We start from the raw sequence: 20,005 nt of genomic DNA, 5'->3' as shown, positions 1-20,005 counted from the left end.
ATGGACCTTAGCTGTGGTCAACTGTTAGCTGGTACCTTGGACTGAAAGTGAAAGAAAACAATTGATAACAAAGTCCTTCACACCTTCTTAGGAAAATGAAATGATTTCTTTTTAACTGTGTTGGCTTAAGGGTTCATTATCACCTTTTTTTGTTCTCCATCTAATAATTGTTTTCTCAAACTTTGATTAAGAGTAACTGGAGGAATGATGGGAAGGAAACTGCCTCTGCAGAAAGGCCACTTCCTTATTAGTAGCCTGAGAAAGATTATAAAAGGAGTAATCAGTCACAGCAGTCTTCACTCTCCTCCGCCACCATTTCCTGTCTCCCTTTACATTGTCACACTAACACTCTCTTTCACACACTCCTTTCAGAAACAATTTTCATAATGGGGAACTTTATCGCCAACGAGGGACTTTCAGTCTTTGTTATTGTGAGTATATTTAATGATTTTCTCCTTTTGGCTTCTGGTATGACGTCTGTTCGTTTTTGTTGTTTTGTTTGGGTTTTTTTCATTCAAGCTGCATTGTCACCAGTGTCTCATTAATGTGTCATAAAATAGTTAAGGTATATAAATCAGTGACTAAACATGGAAAAACAAGCTTTTTCTTCAGAAAAATATGATTTTTCTTCTTATTGATTGAACCAAATAGGCTTTGGTTGAAACAGTTAAACATTTTTCCAAATATTTAGTTTTAATTGGTTAAGCTAAAAAAAAAAATGGCTGCTGCAGATCGTGGTAATAGATCTGAATTCTTTTCTGTGTCAAGGATAGAGTCATGAAACTGAATGAAGTATTCTTTGGCATCCATTCTAAATTTGAGCTGATGCCACAGTTTTGAGCCACGTTTTTAGTTGCACTTCGATTACAGTCTGACTTGTTTTCTGAACAAAGAGAAGTCATTTTCAGCAGGTAAAGAAAAATGTTCTCCAAGTTAAGCACTGAAAGTGTGCCATTGTTGTAGTGGGACTTAAACAAGTGCACTTAACTGATATTTGCACTCCTGGTGTGTTAATAAAGATGCTTTTATCTACCCTGAACTGTTGCTGTATTTGCAGCTGATTTAAACCTGAGTGTGTTTGGGTGCATTTTACAGCTGGTATGGCTGGGGATCAACGCCTTCCTGTTTGTCCATTTCTACATGGCCTTCCTGGTAGAGAGGTGGTATTACACCAGAGTCCTGCTTGGGGTGAGTCCGACCTGCAACTTCACTTCTGTTGCACAGACTTTCACTCCAAACTGAGTCGGTATTTGTAGATTTCTAGTTTTTATTTCTTCAGAGAATTTCCAAGCTGTTAAACACACAATTGCACCTATTTCAAAAGTTGTAGGCAAATATGAAAAAAAAAGAAAAAAAACAGGACTCTGCCTTTTTCATTTCCTCAAATTATAGCTACAGTAAAAGTTTAAAAGTTTCTAACATTACAACAAGAAAATTAAAGCAGACCCTGCAACCCCACCCACTACTCTTTTTAGTACACTGTAACTATGCAACAGAATAGAGAAGTGATACAGTGCAGAGCCACGGCAATAAGTTAAACAATCTTGCATTAAAAAGAAATAAATTTTTGCAGTTCTATGTTCTAAATTATGAATATTTTATTTTGTTTTATGTGATATTTGGGTTTTTTTTATATGTTAAGATAAACTCGATTCATGATACCTATCTATACATGCAAATGAATTAATAACGGTCTATTTTAACTCCAAGAATTGACCTTTGGAGTTGAGATCGCACAAATGTAAAAAAGGTAATAGTGCTACCATGTTCTTTTTAGAGAGAAGAGACTTTCTATTGGCAACGCTTCCAAACAAATCTAAACAATGAAAGCAGTAAGGGTGTACTTAGGTTTTGCACTGGACTGCATACAATCCTGTGAAAATGTTCCCTTTCTCATGACTGAATCTATCTGTAATGTATGGCCATTTTCTAGGCAGTAACAAGTATAATTATTATGTTATAACTTTAACCCAAATTAGCTGAACTGGTTAATACCCTGAAACGAGGAAGGGAATTTCCCTTCCTGGGGTTGGTTAAAGTTTCTGTTGTGGAAATGCCAAAATTTCCTGTACGCAAGAACAAAACCCATCAGTTTGTTAACACTTCCACAAATAATTGGTCCACATGGAAGATATCAGAGCCTCATATCTCCCATTCAAAATAACCACTGTGAGAGCTAACGATTATTCCCTCTCACCTGATCACGTTTATGGATGGGACTGGCTTACGGCGATGATTAACTCCTCATTTCATTCATTTTTAAATTACAAAGTTGCTATCAGAAATTGCACATGAACTATTAATGCTGCAACTTAATTAGTTTGTTGTCTGGCAGCCAACAAGAAAAAAAATTAACAGATTTGTAAAAGTGTGAGTGACGCACTAAATGTTTCTAATGTTTGAATGCTGGGAAGTTATTAATTGCCATTTGAAAAAGTTTTTACTGTGATAAGAAAAAAAATAATAATTATATTTTAAACGAAGTCCACAAAGAGTAAAGGTTAAATGCGGTTACTATAAAAAATGGCGTGATCAGATATAAAAATAGGGAAAACAGATTTAAGTAACTTAAACTATGTCATCTTTATACTTGTTTGTAGTCATTAATGTGCCTGTGAGGTATTATTGGATCTTTGTTGGACTTTGTAATAACGTTTTGTGTTTGAACAGTGCTATCAGCCTGCATCAAAGGCCATTTCTGTCGGGCTTTGCAAATATTTCTGATTATATCTTGTTCAAATAAAACTTGCAATTTAGGATTCTTACACCTGATACACACATATACACCCATGTTAAACACTCCTTATCTACATAGGCATTATTCGACAAGCAAACGTGCACACAGAGAAGGGAAGTAAGTTACAGCTGGCTTCATGACACACTGACTTTGGACCAGCAGCTGCACATCTGGCTTCAGGCCAGCAGAAGTGAAACATTGCATCTCGTACTTTCTGTTTTTCAAATTTTAATATGGAGAGATGAGGAACAGTATTCAGCGTGGCTGCATCCTGCTTCTTTAGAGAGACTGTTTTCCCAAAAGTGTTGAGAAACCTGTAAGCTCCAGAAAGAACCTCAGGAAAGCTTAAAAAAATTAATCATTTACACTGAAGGAAGGGCTCAGATGATGATTTGGGGATGAGGGACTGGGTTTGAGGTTAACAATACCATGTTGAGATGAAGTTAATTATTGATGTAAAACAGAGTGGTGAGAGCACACGTGTATTCTCACCAGCATTTACTGGCTCTGTAACTGCAGTACAATAACACTCTGATGGAAAAGATGAATAAATAAAGAAAGTGAGCCATCAGGGATTAGCTTCAGCTCATCAGGGCTCTTCTGGGGATTAGAGGATCTAGATAATATATGCATGCATGCATTGTGGTACCAATGACACGGTGTTAAATTAAAATGTGTGTCAATCTCTATGAAGTCTATGACTGCCAGTATTAAATGATAGAAATGACTCTAATGGAATTTTTCAAGCCATTTCCAACTGCTGTAGGGTGTAAAGTCCCGGATCGGTTCACAGCCCATCAGCCGTCCATAACCGTGCTCTAATTTGATTTATCTTGTTGTTTTGCCTGTTTTTAAATAAGAAAATAAAAAATTATATCCATTAGCCTTGTTTGCAATGATCTATTTAAGGTTTCAAGTGACACATTAAAAGGCATTCAGACTTCCACAAACCTCACTAAATAACTGCTGCTTGACATTTCCATTTACTGTCCAGTTCTAGTTCTTCTTTTTGCTTAACACCTGTCAGCAGTTAAGTTTCAGGTTTATATAAAACTCTTTTCACCTCCTACTGGTGAACTGTTATACGTGACTGGTGAGGGAAGTGAATTTGAAAACTTTTTATTGTAACACACCGTTTTTTTATACTCTCCACAGCAAGCTTTGCCCTGGGCCAGAGCTCCTGCTGCCTGCCTGAATTTCAACTGCATGCTCATCCTGCTGCCAGTCTGCAGAAACCTCCTCTCCTTCCTCCGCGGCACCATACAGGTATTCATTAAGGATAAATAACAGATAAATGAAAATCTGGCTTACCACAAAACGACAGTATATAGCATGTAATGTGTCCCATTATGTGGAAAAGACTTGATAGAAGTAATGAGGGTATAGGACCAGATTCTTCTGCAAACATTTGCTTACCGGCCACTTTATTACTTTATTAGGTTGAAATGTTTTCAGCTTGTGCAAAAGCACCTTATCCTACTAGAAGGAACCAATTCAATTCAATTTTATTTATATAGCGCCAAACAACAACAGTCACCTCAAAGCGCTTTATATTATAAGGTAGACCCTACAATAATACATACAGAGAAAAAACCCAACGATCAAATGACCCCCTATGAGCAAGCACCATTAGAAGTTAGATACACTGTGATCAGCAAAAATACCGTAGAGTACTGTAGAAGAGATGCTCTGCTACAAACTTTGGTAGTACCAAGTGGCTATTTGAGTCATTGTTTCTTTCATATCACCTCAGAGCATTACTGTCCTCTGACCTCTGGTGAACTGGTGAACTTAAATCACCTTGAGTCCACATTCTGATACTCAGTTTGAACTGAGGTCATCTTGACCAGCGGTCCCCAACCCTTTTTTGCGCCACGGACCAGTTTATGCCCAACAATATTTTCACGGACCGGCCTTTAAGGTGTCGCGGATAAATACAACAAAATAAAACCAATACCGGTACCGAAAAAAAGAAGATTTATTCATAACACATGTGAAAAGACCCAGGAAAACCGAGTAAACGATAAAAACGATAACAAAATAACGCTGAAAACCGATAAAAACCCTGAAAACCATGCATTTCACACCTGAGCCTCAACTCTCGCAGCCCGGTACCAAACGACTCACGGACTTGTACCGGTCCGAGGCCCGGGGGTTGGGGACCACTGATCTTGACCATTGATGCATGTTTAAATGTACTGGGTTTCTGCCATGTGATTGGCTGATTAGTAGATGTTGTTAACCAATAGTTGAACAGGTGTACCATACTTATTAATGCTGTAGTGGTGTATTTGCTTGTGCTTTAATATTCATCGCTTATTAATTTATTTTTGTGTGTTTCTCGTTTAAATTCAGTGCTGCAGCCGCACAGCAGCTCGCCAACTAGATCGAAACCTAACTTTTCACAAACTGGTGGCTTACATGATTGCCTTCCATACAGGTAATTTTTCTTTTTTCTTAACATGTTAAAGGGGTTGGAGCAATCATTACCCCATAACTAATGATAGCAATGATTTAAAGCATATTAAAGTTTTAAGATAGATTTTTTGACATAGCTTGAGGTTGATAAACTGACTAAACTGGTCAGTGGAATATACAGATGAGTTTGTGAGTTTGTATATCCCACTGAGTAATGATTAATAATAAACCTGCATCTAACTTTAACTTATGACCATTTAATGAGTAGTTATGCAGTAATGTCTGCCCAAACAGAACTGTATACATTTTGGAGAAAAGCACTGAATATTTATAGTGATATTTTTCCTTTTTCTCTGTTTCTTGTAGCTGTGCACATTATTGCACATCTGTTTAACTTTGAGTTTTTTATGGACGCCCAGCTCAATCGCAACACCAGCCTTCTGACCTTTGTTCTGTCAGAAATTGGTAATGGGGACAACGCCTCCTTCCTCAACCCCATCAGAACAAATGAGACGGTGAGTTGTTGCCATTGCCAGGCTGCCCTCATTTTTTCCTTTTTAGTACAAAAATAATGGTGAGATTAGTCATATGAGCTGAGTTTTCTTGTATTGCAATGATGTCTTGAAATCTCTGCAACTTCTTACTAAATTTTGTATTGAGTAGTATTACTTCATCTGGCAAACTTCCCTTTTTCTTAAAAAAACCTCAAGATCAGTTGTGAAATTTCATCTTTAATGATACTGTTTCTCAAATACAATTGTTCATAAGCCAAAACAGAAACTTTTGACAATTGATATAAGCAAAAAAACAAAAAGAACATAAACCTCATTCTTTCAGACAAAGAAAGATTGAGGTTCCGAAAAAGACAAAACATGCACATGAAAATATTTTAAAATGTGGTACCGCCCACAACGAAGGGTGTAATTCCCCCATGAAGGACCGTTCTTCCTTACCAACATACAAGAAAAAGTAAATACCATCAAAACTTGCAGGTCTTTCTTTTCTTTAACAATCACTGTTCAAACATAACTTTCAAAAGGAGTGTACAAGAAAGAAGTGTTTACTTTCCTGTAAATTACCTGGAAGGTAGGCAAGGTTAAGCAACTCCATAACAGCCCAAGCCCAAAAAGTACAGTGTACTTACAGTACAAAATGGGGAAATGTTTTTTTTGTTTAGTTTTTCTGCAAAATTACCAATACATTTTAATTACTGCTTAAAAACGTCTTCTTACTGTAAAATAGCACAATTGTCCAAACTCCCACAGAAAGACAATCTAGAAGTAAAACAAAAGTGATCATATTTGGTGCACATGATGAAGAGTGGTCAGAGGTCAGAGACATGGTGCCTTCACAGTGATCCAAGAATTGCAAAAGGGTAGCACGGTGGTTTGGCAAGCACTTTTGCCTCACAGCAACCACGTTCCTGGTTCAAATCCTGACTTGGGCCTTTCTGTGTGGAGTAAACATGTTTGACTTCCTCAGATGTACATAAGATTTGGTGATTTTAACTTGACCATCGATGCTAATTGGGGTTAGCTAAGTGCTAACCTATTTTAATTGACCAACATTCCAGCTGACTCTTTAGAGACTTTTAGGCTTTCCATTTCATTTTATAAATTCCGCTTTCCAACATTTCTAACATTTGTTTCCTTCTTGTTACCTTGTGTTAGACAATCAACCTCTGTGATATAGGGAAGTATGACAAAACAGCCATTTAGTAAATGAGGGAAGTTAGTCAACAAACATGAGGTGTGTCATTACAACTGAAGCAACTGAAAAACTGAGGCGATGACTTGGGACTTCATCCCACTCTAGATTAATCATCTGTTTGGCCTTTTTAAAGAGAAAATCTTCTCAAAATGTCATCTGTAAACTGCATTTACAGAATCCTACCATTGTCATGTTCACCACCGTCGCTGGGCTGACAGGTGTGGCCATCACATTAGCACTCATCCTCATCATCACTTCATCTATGGAGGTCATCCGCAGGTCATACTTTGAGGTGTTCTGGTACACGCATCATCTCTTCATCATCTTCTTCATTGGACTGGTGTTTCACGGCTATGCGTAAGATAGCACAAAATTTCAACCATAAAAGGACTGCCATTAGTTGTCTTTTTCTGACCTGAAACACTTAGCCACACGTAATTCCTCTTAGAGTATTTTGCCCTCAATGAGCTTATTACAAATGATTTACTTGGTTTCTGTCTTGACCAGACTGGATCTAGCCACAACTTTATGTTTCTATCCTTAATGTTAGTGCACTTGTTGGAGCCAGAAGTGATATATACCAACGGTATATACTGCTATACCATTGGGCAATGTAACATAGGAGTCTATGTGAACTGGCTCCCTTCTGACTCCCAGCCTCAAGTGAACTGCAGTTTTGTCACATAATTTTTCAGGACTAGCGGTTTGATTTGGACATTTGGGCTTGATCTTGGTCTTTAACTCATACGCATGTTATACTGCTCACAGTTTTAACTAATAGTCAATACTATTTGATTCTTGAACTGTCATTACTCTGACTTGGTCTTGAATCAGTCTCTAAACTGGTAAAATTTGTACTTACCTGTGATTGAGCTTTATAAATCATACACTTAGTTTTAAGGATTTACAAATTTACTGTGTGAACAAAAATATTGGGCCATGCCGCTTAGTCTGTGAATTCAGCTCTTTCATACAGTCCCATGACCACGGATTCAACCAACCACAAACTCAACCATCAAGCCATGCAGTCTGTCTTTTCAAACGCTATTTCAGAAATGTTTGATTTTACAAATCTCGCTGAAATCACTGGGAGCCCCATGGCATTGCTTTCCATAGTCATGCAGCTCCTGTAGGTGTAATGTGCAGCTGGCCCAGTAATTTTGTCTACATAGTTTATAATAATATAATTTCCATTAAATTAATTTAGTTAAACTAAATTCCCAGGTCTCTCTTCAAATAATCATTGATACACATGTTTAAGTGCTCATCTTTTCTCTGTGTGTGTCTGATTGTAGGCGTATTGTGCGAGGACAGACGGTGGCCAGCCTGGACACAAATAAACCTCAAAACTGCTCCGACAAGTTTGAAGACTGGGGTAAAAATGCCTCCAACTGTGCTGTCCCAGAATTTGCTGGAAACCCACCTGGGGTTAGCTTCGAATTTCTAAACTTCTTACCAGCCCAAACACTCAGCAAGTTGCATCTCTTCTCAGGCTTTTAAGAAAAGTACTTCATCCAATATTTTCCCCTTCTTCAGACATGGAAGTGGGTGTTGGGTCCCATGATCCTGTATGTGTGTGAGAGGATCGTCCGCATCTACCGATCCCATCAAAAAGTGGTCATTACTAAGGTCGGTCCTGCCTCAGTTACACTGGTATACATTTTTTAGGAGCTCCACCAAGCTTGTTTCAACTAAATATCTGAAGAAAAATGATTAAAAAATGCATGTCTTTCAAAAAAGGTTGACTTTTAGCTGCATTATTACACTAATACTACAACTGCAGATTACACTTAACACAGCAGGTAACAACACAAAGGATTTTAGAGTTGTGCCATGGAAATTATTACTACTTGAAACTGTATTTACTTTCAATAGCTACTATGTGGTCAAAAAGGCTGAATAAATAACTGTAATTATAATTCTATTGTCCCTGTACCTGGTCTTCAGGTGGTTATGCACCCTTCCAAGACACTGGAACTACAGATGAAGAGGAAAGGCTTCAGTATGGAGGTGGGACAGTACGTCTTCATTCAGTGTCCATCTGTCTCCAGGCTAGAGTGGCACCCCTTCACTTTGACCTCAGCCCCTGAGGAGGACTACTTCAGTGCTCACATCCGTATTGTCGGGGACTGGACTCAGGCGCTGTACGAGGCCTGTGGAGGGGACAAAAATGAGCCTCAGGAGGCCTGGAAACTGCCCAAGTAGGAAAGATTGACAACAGAGGAAAATTGTGCTTTAAATTGCTTGTGATTACAGTTGATTGCTGCCTGTCCAGTGCGCCTTTGAAAAGTTGGCAGGAGGGGTTTCATTTACAGCCCTGAGAGGTTTATTGTGTATGTCTGTTTCTCTTCCCTCACATAAGAAATGAGTAGAGGGGCACAAACAGTAAAAATCATACAATATTAAGAATACCATCTTTTCACAGTGGTCCTGCTGTGCAAATTTGAGCACTAATTCTTTTCTATAGACCAGACAATGAAAGAAGGAGGCCTTTATTTTGAGCTGCTGCCTCGAATCACCTTAAGGCCAGTGTACTGTTTGCTTGGATAGACCTTGAATGGACTTGCTAGACAACAGCACAGTGACCAAGTCTTCAATTATCCCTTAATAATCCTGAAATTATGTCATTATTTAAGTTGCTTGAAGGCAAAACAAACAAATAGCTGTTCTAGATGACAACAAAAAGAAGCTAATATTTAAAAAAAATATACACATTATATAACTGGCCTTAGATTTTTTTCTAGAATTTGCCAAAGCAGATGCAAAAAAATGGCAGTTAGCTTGAGACTGAAGTCATGTATGCAGCCTTCATTCAAAATGGCAATGCACCATGCCTCTTTGCATGTCTGCTGGAGGTTGTGCAGACTTCAGCCACTTTTGGAGGCATAGCATGGCAACATCGCAAATATTTCTCCGTCCAAAGGAAGACAATATGTTATATGTCTTTTTTCAGCAGTTTAACGTCCACAGTTTTCAAGATATCTTTTTCAAGCATTTGACCTTATCTTTATTGTTAGCACCAAAGGTCAAAGCTGACCTTGAAAAAAATCTTTCAAAAAAACATATTGATTAATATGTCATATGAAAGGGCAGAGCTGCACAATACATTTTGAATTTTTTGGATACAACTTCCTAAAAAGACACCATAACAATCTGACATTATCACGTTGTAATAAAAAGGTGATAAAACAAGTTTTAGTACAGCCCTTTAACATCAAGAGGAGGCTCTCATGCTCATGCTCTGTATAGTTCCTTGTGTAAATCTCAGTATAATGTTGGTTACTCAAGCCATTTCCAGTTCCACAAATTTGTAACTTAAGCTTAATTAATTTGCCATAACACAGACAAATAAGAGAATAAACAAAGAAAAACTCACTATGCACTACAGTCACTTAAGTAAAATCATTATTGTAATTAAAATGTTCAATTTTTAGATCTTGTGATGTACATCATGAATTATTGGGCCATCACAATTATCTTGTTAAAAACAACTAAATAAATAAATAATGGAATCTCTTATAATCTTAACAGGGTCAAAACATTTAGCAAAAAAACATCAGAGAAGAAGATCATGTGTTCATATATTCAACATAATAAAGATTTTCTGGAAATTAGCATTAACCTAATAAATCTAATGAAGTACTAGGAACTTGTACGTCCAATACGTGAGTGCTTAATTTTACACACAAACATAAATGTGAACAATGACAGTGACTAAACATACAGTAGCATTACCAAGTAAGTAGCATTGTCTCTCTGAGGGACAAAAAATATCTTAATTGCTCACATTTTAGCAACAGTTGCACATTGGAAATGTCAGATTTAGTTAGTGGTGGGTTAAGCCACAGAGCCCATGGGTCTTTAGTTAGGGTGTGGGGCTAAAAGTCCCAATACATCCACATGTTAAGCAAGTTAGCAAGTTAATCTTTGAGATAAATACACATAATCAAAGTTTTATTGGGTAAATAAAGCTTGACTTGAAAGCACAGAGCAGAGTAAAAACAGGATATAAGATTATTTTGTGTATATTTTGTTGTCAGGGTGGCCATAGATGGCCCGTTTGGTACCGCCAGTGAAGACGTGTTTGGTTATGAGGTGGTCATGCTGGTGGGTGCAGGAATTGGAGTGACTCCCTTTGCCTCCATCCTCAAATCTGTGTGGTACAAACGCATCCAGAACAACCAAGATGTCTTTACCAAAAAGGTGAGCGAGAACTTTAAATTAAAAAAAATGTGTTTAAATAAAACTAACCATATCACATAAGCCCCACATGAAGCGTTCATAATGAAACAAAAATAAAAATTATTATCTACAACATCTGTCTGGAAGAAATGCTAGATGCTACATATCCATTTTGCTGTGAAACTATTTACTGAAGGCTTTGAGTTAAAAAGTGTGAAATAAGAGTGTTTGAAATGAACCAAAAAATAAATGATAAATGTAAGTAAGTCTGAATGTCAGGTTAATAAACTGTTTGCCAGATCTACTTCTACTGGCTCTGTCCGGAGACCCAAGCCTTCGAGTGGTTTGCAGACCTGTTGCAGTCCCTGGAGGGCCAGATGACGGAGAAGAACATGATGGGCTTCCTCAGCTACAACATCTACCTCACCCGCTGGAAGGAGCAGGAGGTATGAAGGCACTGATATAAATTTTTATTTCTGTGGGCTGAACTGACAACAAATACCATTTTTTGTGATTGAAGAAATCTTCTTATGTTATGGTTTAATGCATGTGGTTCTTAAATTAAGCAAAAAGTCATAAAAAGAAAAAAAGTGACATCCATCTGTCATTTCCTTTAACAGGCGGCTCATTTCCGTGTTCACCATGAGGCAGAAAATGATCCGATCACCGGACTGAAGCAGAAGACCTTTTACGGGAAACCTAACTGGGACAATGAGTTTACCAATATTACTTCGCAGCACCCTCGGTGAGCCTCTTTAACGTTATTATCTCTCCATAAGCAAACACAGTCCATGATCTCATCTACTCAAGAACTGCTGTTACCTCTTCACTACATAATGACTGAAAATGTAGTTATCTTATCTTATCTTATCTTATTAAACTCATCTCTGGTAAACTGAGAGAAGTGGTCAGCACATCATACCAATCTCAGTTATAAAAGAATGAAATGGGTCAGCATATTTTCTTCCACTTTGCCTAATTTTAGGCAGCTTTAAAACTGAGTAGATTTACTCAAGTATTTTATTTAGTAGAGATTTTTGTAATTTTATTTGAGAATATTAATATCATGCTGTGTCGTACATTAGGTCCATTACAGCTCAGAGTGAAATATCATATACAGTTACGTAAAAAGTCAAGGTTTTCTGATGCAGTAAATAACAAATATATAACTGCTTGCATATTGCTAAATACTCAAAGACATAAACAGGAGAGTCTTCATTTTGTAGAGCACCCTTTAATACTGATAAGACATTAATTGGTTAGTCAACGAACTTTACAATTCCTGCATACCTGTATGATACAGTTCGGTACATCAAAGGAAAAAGTTTCTCAAAACAATAAAATATCAGTCCGGCACACTGTATACGTTACCAATAATGTATTAAGGTAAAACGATTTAGTCAGACTGACCTTCAGCATGTACAAGTTATATTTTGTGATAATATAAACTTTATAAATTGTGTTTCTCCTTGTAATTGTGTAAACTATTTTATTAGCAGTATCTCCCAAGTTGGTGCCACTTTTCGTTACTTTAAAGGTCATTTCATACTGTTTTTAAAGTTTTACCAATAACAAATTAGGTAAATAAGAAAACACTCAGTGTATTAATCCAGTATGGATTTTTATCTTTCTTTATCCATCTGTATTTTATCTTTAGTTGCAGGCCTGTACAAACTTACTGCCACATTCTGCGCCTAACATTTATTTATTTTTTTCATCCATTTCCTGTTTCTTGAAATTTTAATGCTGGTATGTGTAGTACCTCTATTTAAATGGGGTCCCTGGGATCTTTTTATAACACTGGATTTAACTGCCTGTAGGAAATAGTAAGTATTTAAAGCACAGACTTACAAATACACAAATTCAGTTATTCTGTGAGAACTTTTGAATTGTTTGCAAAACAGCAAAATGCAGGTGAAGTTTTGCTGCTAATTCATTGCCTTTTGATTCTTTCTGAAGCTATTAAAGTGTGACCACTGAGTGGAATACAGCCATGACTGTTGCTCTGATGAATGCTATAAATACCAATATCTATAATCAAAGTGTTGGGGTGTTTTGTGCCTGCAGATCTAAAGTTGGTGTGTTCCTGTGCGGTCCGCCTCAGCTGGCGACATCTCTGGAGAAACAGTGTATGTCTCATTCAGCTGCTGATGTCAAGTTCATCTTCAATAAAGAAAATTTCTAGGAAAACAAAGAAAATCAGAAACAGCAGCTAGATCATGATAAAAAAAAAGGGGAACTTTCCAAGTAGCTGCTTGATTATAAGTTATCAAGTTTCCTCTGAAAAAAGAACAAATTTACATTTGGAACAAGTGGCAGCTCATCGGTGACGGGAACAAGCTTCTCATCACGTCTTCACCGCAGACTTCTGCAAAGATACAGTTGTTACTCAAAATAAACCCTGTGGCGTTGTCTAGGTTACTGTCTTCTCCTTTTTTGTTCCATCAACAAGTGAAACCGCCACTTTCAGAATGTTTTCTCTCGTCTTTTTTTTTTTTTTTTTTTTTTTGTTTCCACCTCATTGATTTTCCTTTGTGCCAGAAGTGGATTCATCTTCTTAAAAGGCGGTTTCAATTCCCTAACAGTATGAGGGAAGAGGTGGAGGCCTTTAAAGCTTTGGCTGCTGCAAACGTTCTCCATGGACCGAACAAGCTCCAGGATGCTTTATGCTTTTGTGCTGCCGTGTTTTTTCTATGAGAGCAGAAATGTGGCAAAGACTTTTATGGCTAGAAATGTTTTGTTTAGCTTGTTTTGATTTAAAAAAAAAAATGGACCAACCAGAAGCAATCTTCTACTGTGTGATTATTTCCTGATTTCTCTAAAAAAGTTGAATAGCTGTTTGATCCAATCCAAGAACAGGAAGGAGCAGAAGGCTACCTGCTGGAGTGCTTTCTGGAGAAGGGTCTGTCTGTTTCAGAGGTCTGGGTGGTGTTGCTATAAGAAAAGGAGAGCTGTGGCATAAATCTGGGTTATATGCATGGTTGGATTTACTAATAGAGGCTCTGTCACCTAAAGTTCATTTTACCATGTGAGACTGCTTGTTGTCAAATAATCAACCACAAAGGTAAACACATTTAAAATTGCTCTCAATCCTTTAATGAAAAAACTCAAACTCAATCTCTTGACGATAGTCAAAAAGATCCTCAAAGGAGACGAGAAAGTAGTTCCACCTTTTTATTTTCATATTTAGCTGATTACAGTGTTCAAAACTCTTAAAAGGTATATTTCATGATAATTATTATACATTTTGGTTATTGCTGTTCTTTTTGTCATTCTTTTCAGACATCAGATGTCTATATTGTTGTCATACTGTAAGTCAGGGGCATCAAACGTAAGCCTGGACAGCTTTAGTGGATAGATGTTGAACTTTAACAGCATTTTCATAAGTTCTGTAGTTTTTCCTACTGATAATGACTCCCACCACTCATTGCCATCCATACTATCCCAAAGTACAAAGACATTTTCTTTGAATGAATTTTCTACACGTTTATCACGTTTTTACTGGTTCAGCCCACTTCACATCAAAGTGGGATGTGTGTGGCCCATGCAGTAAAATTACTATAACATCCCTGCTGTAATTATTTTGGATTCACTGCTTTTTTCTTTTTAAATAGTAAATGAAAAAACTTTTGGAATCTGCTGAAAATATTTCTTAACTCATAATGTCTAATAAAAACTAAACTAAATTTAAACTTCCTGACTTTTCACTGCATTCCTGACAAATGACCGCTTCAATTTGTTCAAACTTCGCTGAAGGACACTTGTGAATATGCTCTTTTGTTGCTTTTTTAATAGAGAATGAATTGTTCTTCTTTTCATGTTGCAGGAAAAAAAACACACCTTTGATTCTGTTTCTGCAGGAGAATGCAGTGCTTTGACTGCGAGGTCTTCCTTTCCAAATGGTTTCATCATTGTGTGAAAGATTTTAATCAACAACGTGTTGGTATTTAAATAATGAATACATTTTCTCCAGAGCCTCTAAAGCTAAACGTACAGCATGAACTGTTTAATGAAGTAAAGACATTTTAAAATGTTACATGGACGAAAAACTCAATTTAAAGAAAACTTCTGAGGTCTTGGTTACTAGTTGTCAAGCTTCAAGACTTTAAAGGTTTCTCATTTTTACAGTTTCAGTTTATTAAACCAACTGATAAAGTCAAATTAAGTTGCACTAATTTGTACAATTTAATAATGGAAAACGTAAACATCCGTATTGCTGCTAACTTTTTGCAGTATGATCTCAGTTTAATTATTGGGTTAACAGTAGTTTAGTGCTTCTGCAACAGTAACCAGCACGTCTGAGGAGGACAGGGAGGAAGGAGCCATGCAAAAAAAGGTCATTCACCAGCTTGTGCAGCTAGTTTTCAAAGCGCAGCCCTACTCGAAAATCGTGAAACTAATGGCAATGCGTTGAAGACACAGTTCTCTCACAGTCAGCTGTCCTACTGTGTGGTGAGTTACTCGATCCACGTCTGCACCGAGGGAAAAAGTCTCTGTGTTTGTTTCCCGCTTTGCTTCTGCAATCTAAGAAAGATATTTTCCACTTTTATAACTGCGGTTATACTTCTCTGTGAGTGTACTATGCATCCAGTTTTGATTCTGCATAGCGTGCATGAGTGCAAGTGCTCTAAAAAAGAACAAGAAAACACATATTATTAATGTAATAACAAAAAAAATGCCCTCCGGTCAATGTTGGCAACCCATCTAGTTAATATGGCCACACTGTCCACAATGCCCAGCACCCTCATAGAGTCTCATTCTGACAGTCTGGTTAGAAACATGCACATGAGGCACAAACACTGCTGGGTTCATGCTCTTCTACAGCCCTGTTCAGCTCTCGTTGCATAACAGCTCATTTCCTGGTATCTCCTCCACACATGAGGGTTTGCTGGAACATGGGCATCCTTCCTGTGATGTTGAGCATGGTTGTGCCATCCTGTTGGAGCTGGACTATCTGTGCAACCCATTCAGGTCACACAGGTACTATCTCAAGCTACAAGCAGAAAAAAGCAAACTAAAGAAAAATAGTTAGGAGGAATATAGAGAGAGCCACCAACTTCAAAGCCGTTCCTCTTTTTTTTTTGATTGTCTGATTGTTGTCAACGCTGTCCCTTTGATTTGCACCAAAGTTGTTGAAATAGACTCAAAATCCATGAAGTTTAACTGACTTTCAGTTAAACTGTGATAATTTGCACAAAATTTAAATCCAAAATATGTCACAACTGAACAAAGTAGCACAAGAAAGTACAAACACATTAAAACCGTGCTTCAGTAAACAGACTTGGTTATTTTAAGATCAGCAGGACTCTAGTCTAATGTCACCAGGCTGGCAGGATGAGTTTATGTGCGAAAACAACAACACATGTAGAATTTATAATTAGTGTAAAAGTCTACAGGTACTCTTGTGTGTCTGTGTGCACATACTTAGTAACTCTCACCACACTCTAAATGGATTATAAAAGACTAAAGTCTGCTACCTGTTCACAAGTAAAAACGTGCCTTTTCAGCCTATAAGATTATTTTAAAGACTGGGTCAGTGTTTGCAAGACTACAACTGAATTCCTTTTGAGATGATATCCCATAAAGCTCCTGGTGGAAATTTACCAGCAGTAAACAGGAGCTTTAAGCCACAGCTTTAGACCCCTCTCTGATTTATGTAGAACAAAGTGCTGATGGATGTTTAAAGTAGGTCTTTATTGGTATTTTAACTACTTTGCTCCACAGGTAGATCGATCGGTGGAAATGGTGTCACAGCAGAACGCTGATCCCTGCTTTAGCAAAGCTGTCCTAGTTTAATGGCGACATCTGACGTTTGTCTGCGACACTGGTGCAAGGCAGACATGAATAATCTTTTGTTCCAGTGAAAAACGGGTCAAACCCGGTTCTCCAGTCGGTGCTGAGAGCTGCTGCGTTTCGGCACAAATTCGAGGCGCTTGTAAACTCCCTGTCATTGCACTACAGAGGAAAATATTTTACTTTTCTAAGTTTGTTAAACTTAAAAAAACAAAACAGTCCTGCAATCAACTCATAAAAGAAACAACTATAAAATGTTATTCCTTTAGGTTTTAAATTAAATATTAAATAGGCTAAATACTTCTTTATTTTACTTCAGAGAAAAAATGTATAAGACATATTTGTATAATCAGTTAGGTTTACTTTATTTAAATGAAAGAAGATTCTTAAAACACTGTTGCTAAAGCATCTCATAACTGTTCTGTTTAACTAAAAGAAGCCTAAAATGATAAATGCTACAAATAAACACATTATATAAACAAATCTTTATTCAAGGAAAAGAAAAAAAACAAAAAGTAGCTAAAATCATATAAAAATGTAAAATAAAGCAGGATAAAATCAATGGGATCATAAATAAGCAGAAAAAATAAAACAGAATTACGCTTTTATTAGTGTAAAGAAAGACGAGGGGAAGCTGCTGCTCGTTCTTAAATGTCTTCGTGTTTATTATCCTGTAGCTCGAGTACAAAAAGTGTCTTTTCTCTCTCTCATCTACATGATTCACAAACAGACAAAACACTGAAGGACCTGACTGAACGTGTCGTTTTACAGCAAGCTGTCAGGCGTCTGGGATAAATGCAGCTGAACATCAAGCTATGAAAGCACGGCGGTGGCGCGAGGGGAGTAAATACATTACGATGAAGGCGTTTCATGCACCTGAAGGCTGGAAACTGAAGCCATACAGCTGTTTGAGCCACTGCAGCTGCTGCTCAGAGCTCACTGGTCTAAGGGAGCTGACAGAAGGCACAGACAGCTGTACGGGTGAAGGCTCTGTGGCACTTGGTGTCCTCCTGCTGGTCACAAGAGCACACTGCACTCCTCGTGGATTCATTAATGTGTGTGCGTTTTTCTATGCGGTGGCCACGGCGAACACGCTGACCACACAGTACATGGTGCGGTTTTCCCACCTCACCGTGCAGCTCCCTACAGACACGAAAAACCAATGAGAAAACGTCTATAGTCGCACATCGAGGAGGAGAACAACACCCCAAAATCAACACATACCGTCCATGGCAGTGTCCCAGTAGCAGGAGTTGGCTGTGTGGAGGCCGGCACCTGTTTTCTGCATCACAGCACACGTCACTGTGCACAAACAAAGTCACAAGAATTAGTTTTAAAGCGTCTCTTTATGTTATCTGGTTTCATTATTTTACCCCACGAGGACAAACACATAAAAGATTTTTTAAAAACATCTCTGGATCAGCTGATTTTTTTCCTCTACAGTAACTGTTTTATGTTAAAAACAAAACAAAACAAACAAAACTGTTTCCATGTGGTACAGGGCCCCCTGGTGGGCTGGTATTGCAGAAATTTGTGAAATTGATTTATATAAACGTATTAGTTTATATATATATATATATATATATATATATATATATATATATATATATATATATATATATATATATAGCAATGAAGTTTGTATCTGAGTGGCAGCTGGATCACACATTGGCCTCAACACTTTAACAGTTTAAAGCCAACAGTCTGAGATTTTTATGTTTTTTGAGTTAAATCTTCAAGTGAATCCATTACCCTCCTCTATTTTTAGAAGAGATTAGAGATTGACATGAGAGTGAAGATTTAAGATTGGCTGGGCCCCCTGGGACTTTCTTGTTTTTGAGTGACAATTCATAGGAGGGCAAACATAAGAGCATGAAAAGGTTAACTCTAACAGTAACAAATACACACCGATGTACTTGTACGGCTTGCCCTGTTTGACGAGCTGCGTGAGGCAGCGCTCCACGATGTTCGCCGTCCACTTGTTCACCTGACTCTGGCTGTAGTCTCCGCCGCCCACGACGTTCTCAATGCACTGACACAAACACAGAGAAACGGCATCACAGCGCTCAGAGTCATGTGTTAGTCAGCCGGTGTTGCTGGCGCCCGAGGAGACTGAGACAAAGAGGCAGTGAGTGCAGCTTGTTTCTGAAGGTTTTTCTGAGGTTTTAAAGATACTTTTTTATTATCTTGAATTTTCCCAGGAGCACAGAAAAACTACGCAAGCTTAGCAATGAAACACAAATCAAAAAGCTTTAAATTATGTGCAAAAATGAATGACGCGTAAAAGTTACATTTAAAAATAGGAGTGTATTTGAGCTGTTTACATGGCTAGATTTAATTATTAATCTTTAGTCAATCAAACTAAACCGTTTACTACACAATCGAAGCATCTCTCCATAACAACCTGCTGTTGAAACTTCTATTTTTATGACTTAATACTTGGGAAAATGTTAAATGTGCTTTTGTTTTACTCCCCAAAGAACAAAATCAGTGTTTGTTTAATAAAGACCTGAAAAACATGACGACACTGTGGCGCAAAATGGGTTAAGACATTAAAGGGATTTATAACGCTGCATATAAAAGTAAACCTTACTTCTTTGACTATGGTGTCAGCTTCTTCTGCATTGAATGAGCCCTAAAATAGAGAAAGCAGATCATCAGGTCATAATAAAGATAACATGACAGGACTTTAGTTAAATAAACATACCTTTATGGAAAAATGCTAAAGTGACCCATAGGATCACTTTAGCAACACTTTTTAGCAACAGATTTAACCTTATTGGAGCACGTAAACGTTTATTTTTAACAACACATTAAGCAGTAAAAGCAACAGCAGATTATTTTGAATATTATAAATTATATTTATTGATTTTAGGACGTTTGCATTAAAAAAAATCGCCGCTATCACTGGGAGTGGCTAGCTAGCTCATTTCTGCTGTCACTGGTGAAAACGGTGAATTCGGATCAGGACTAACCTCGCTTCCGTTATGAAATTCCTCCATTCCTCCTGTCATCTGACACCGGCTAGGGCTACTTTTTTTCTTACTGACAGAAGAAAAAACAAAGCCAGAAAAACCTTTTGTTCACAGATAAAGCGACAGGAGCTCTTAGGGACTTCCGGAGGAGCTGTCAGTGGAGTCAACGACGCACGAAAAGAGCGATCCG

General features: G+C 37.6%; 2 protein-coding genes across 2 annotated transcripts; one reads left to right on the top strand and one right to left on the bottom strand.

Moving 5' to 3' along the window:
• The first annotated feature begins 247 nt into the window (after nt 1–247).
• cybb (cytochrome b-245, beta polypeptide (chronic granulomatous disease)) lies at nt 248–14,723 on the top strand. Its single transcript, XM_080878467.1, has 13 exons — nt 248–431; nt 1,096–1,188; nt 3,893–4,003; nt 5,093–5,177; nt 5,522–5,670; nt 7,041–7,222; nt 8,161–8,293; nt 8,402–8,494; nt 8,813–9,066; nt 10,906–11,068; nt 11,347–11,493; nt 11,668–11,792; nt 13,115–14,723. Exons 1-13 carry the CDS (start codon nt 387–389, stop codon nt 13,230–13,232), a joined length of 1,698 nt encoding a protein of 565 aa, XP_080734593.1. The 5' UTR covers nt 248–386; the 3' UTR covers nt 13,233–14,723.
• A 2,758-nt stretch (nt 14,724–17,481) lies between these two features.
• On the bottom strand, nt 17,482–19,982 carry LOC308394281 (dynein light chain Tctex-type 1-like). Its single transcript, XM_080878536.1, has 5 exons — nt 19,816–19,982; nt 19,434–19,475; nt 18,749–18,872; nt 18,065–18,142; nt 17,482–17,983 (listed from the first exon to the last, which is right to left on the bottom strand). Exons 1-5 carry the CDS (start codon nt 19,852–19,854, stop codon nt 17,910–17,912), a joined length of 357 nt encoding a protein of 118 aa, XP_080734662.1. The 5' UTR covers nt 19,855–19,982; the 3' UTR covers nt 17,482–17,909.
• Between the last annotated feature and the right edge of the window lie 23 nt (nt 19,983–20,005).

Source organism: Rhamphochromis sp. 'chilingali' (assembly GCF_963969265.1).
Source record: "Rhamphochromis sp. 'chilingali' genome assembly, chromosome: 3".
In the NCBI taxonomy this organism is placed as follows: domain Eukaryota; kingdom Metazoa; phylum Chordata; class Actinopteri; order Cichliformes; family Cichlidae; genus Rhamphochromis; species Rhamphochromis sp. 'chilingali'.
The sequence above is the reverse complement of the archived record's forward strand: the minus strand, read 5'-3'. Positions and strand labels throughout refer to the sequence as shown.

Coding starts and splice junctions, on each gene's coding strand:
- cybb (XM_080878467.1), top strand. CDS start 387: ATGGGGAACTTTATCGCCAACGAGGGACTTTCAGTCTTTGTTATT. Junction 432..1,095: donor GACTTTCAGTCTTTGTTATT/GTGAGTATATTT, acceptor TGCATTTTACAG/CTGGTATGGCTGGGGATCAA. Junction 11,793..13,114: donor ATTACTTCGCAGCACCCTCG/GTGAGCCTCTTT, acceptor TTGTGCCTGCAG/ATCTAAAGTTGGTGTGTTCC.
- LOC308394281 (XM_080878536.1), bottom strand. CDS start 19,854: ATGACAGGAGGAATGGAGGAATTTCATAACGGAAGCGAG. Junction 18,873..19,433: donor CTGACACCATAGTCAAAGAA/GTAAGGTTTACT, acceptor TGTTTGTGTCAG/TGCATTGAGAACGTCGTGGG. Junction 18,143..18,748: donor CAAGCCGTACAAGTACATCG/GTGTGTATTTGT, acceptor GTTTGTGCACAG/TGACGTGTGCTGTGATGCAG.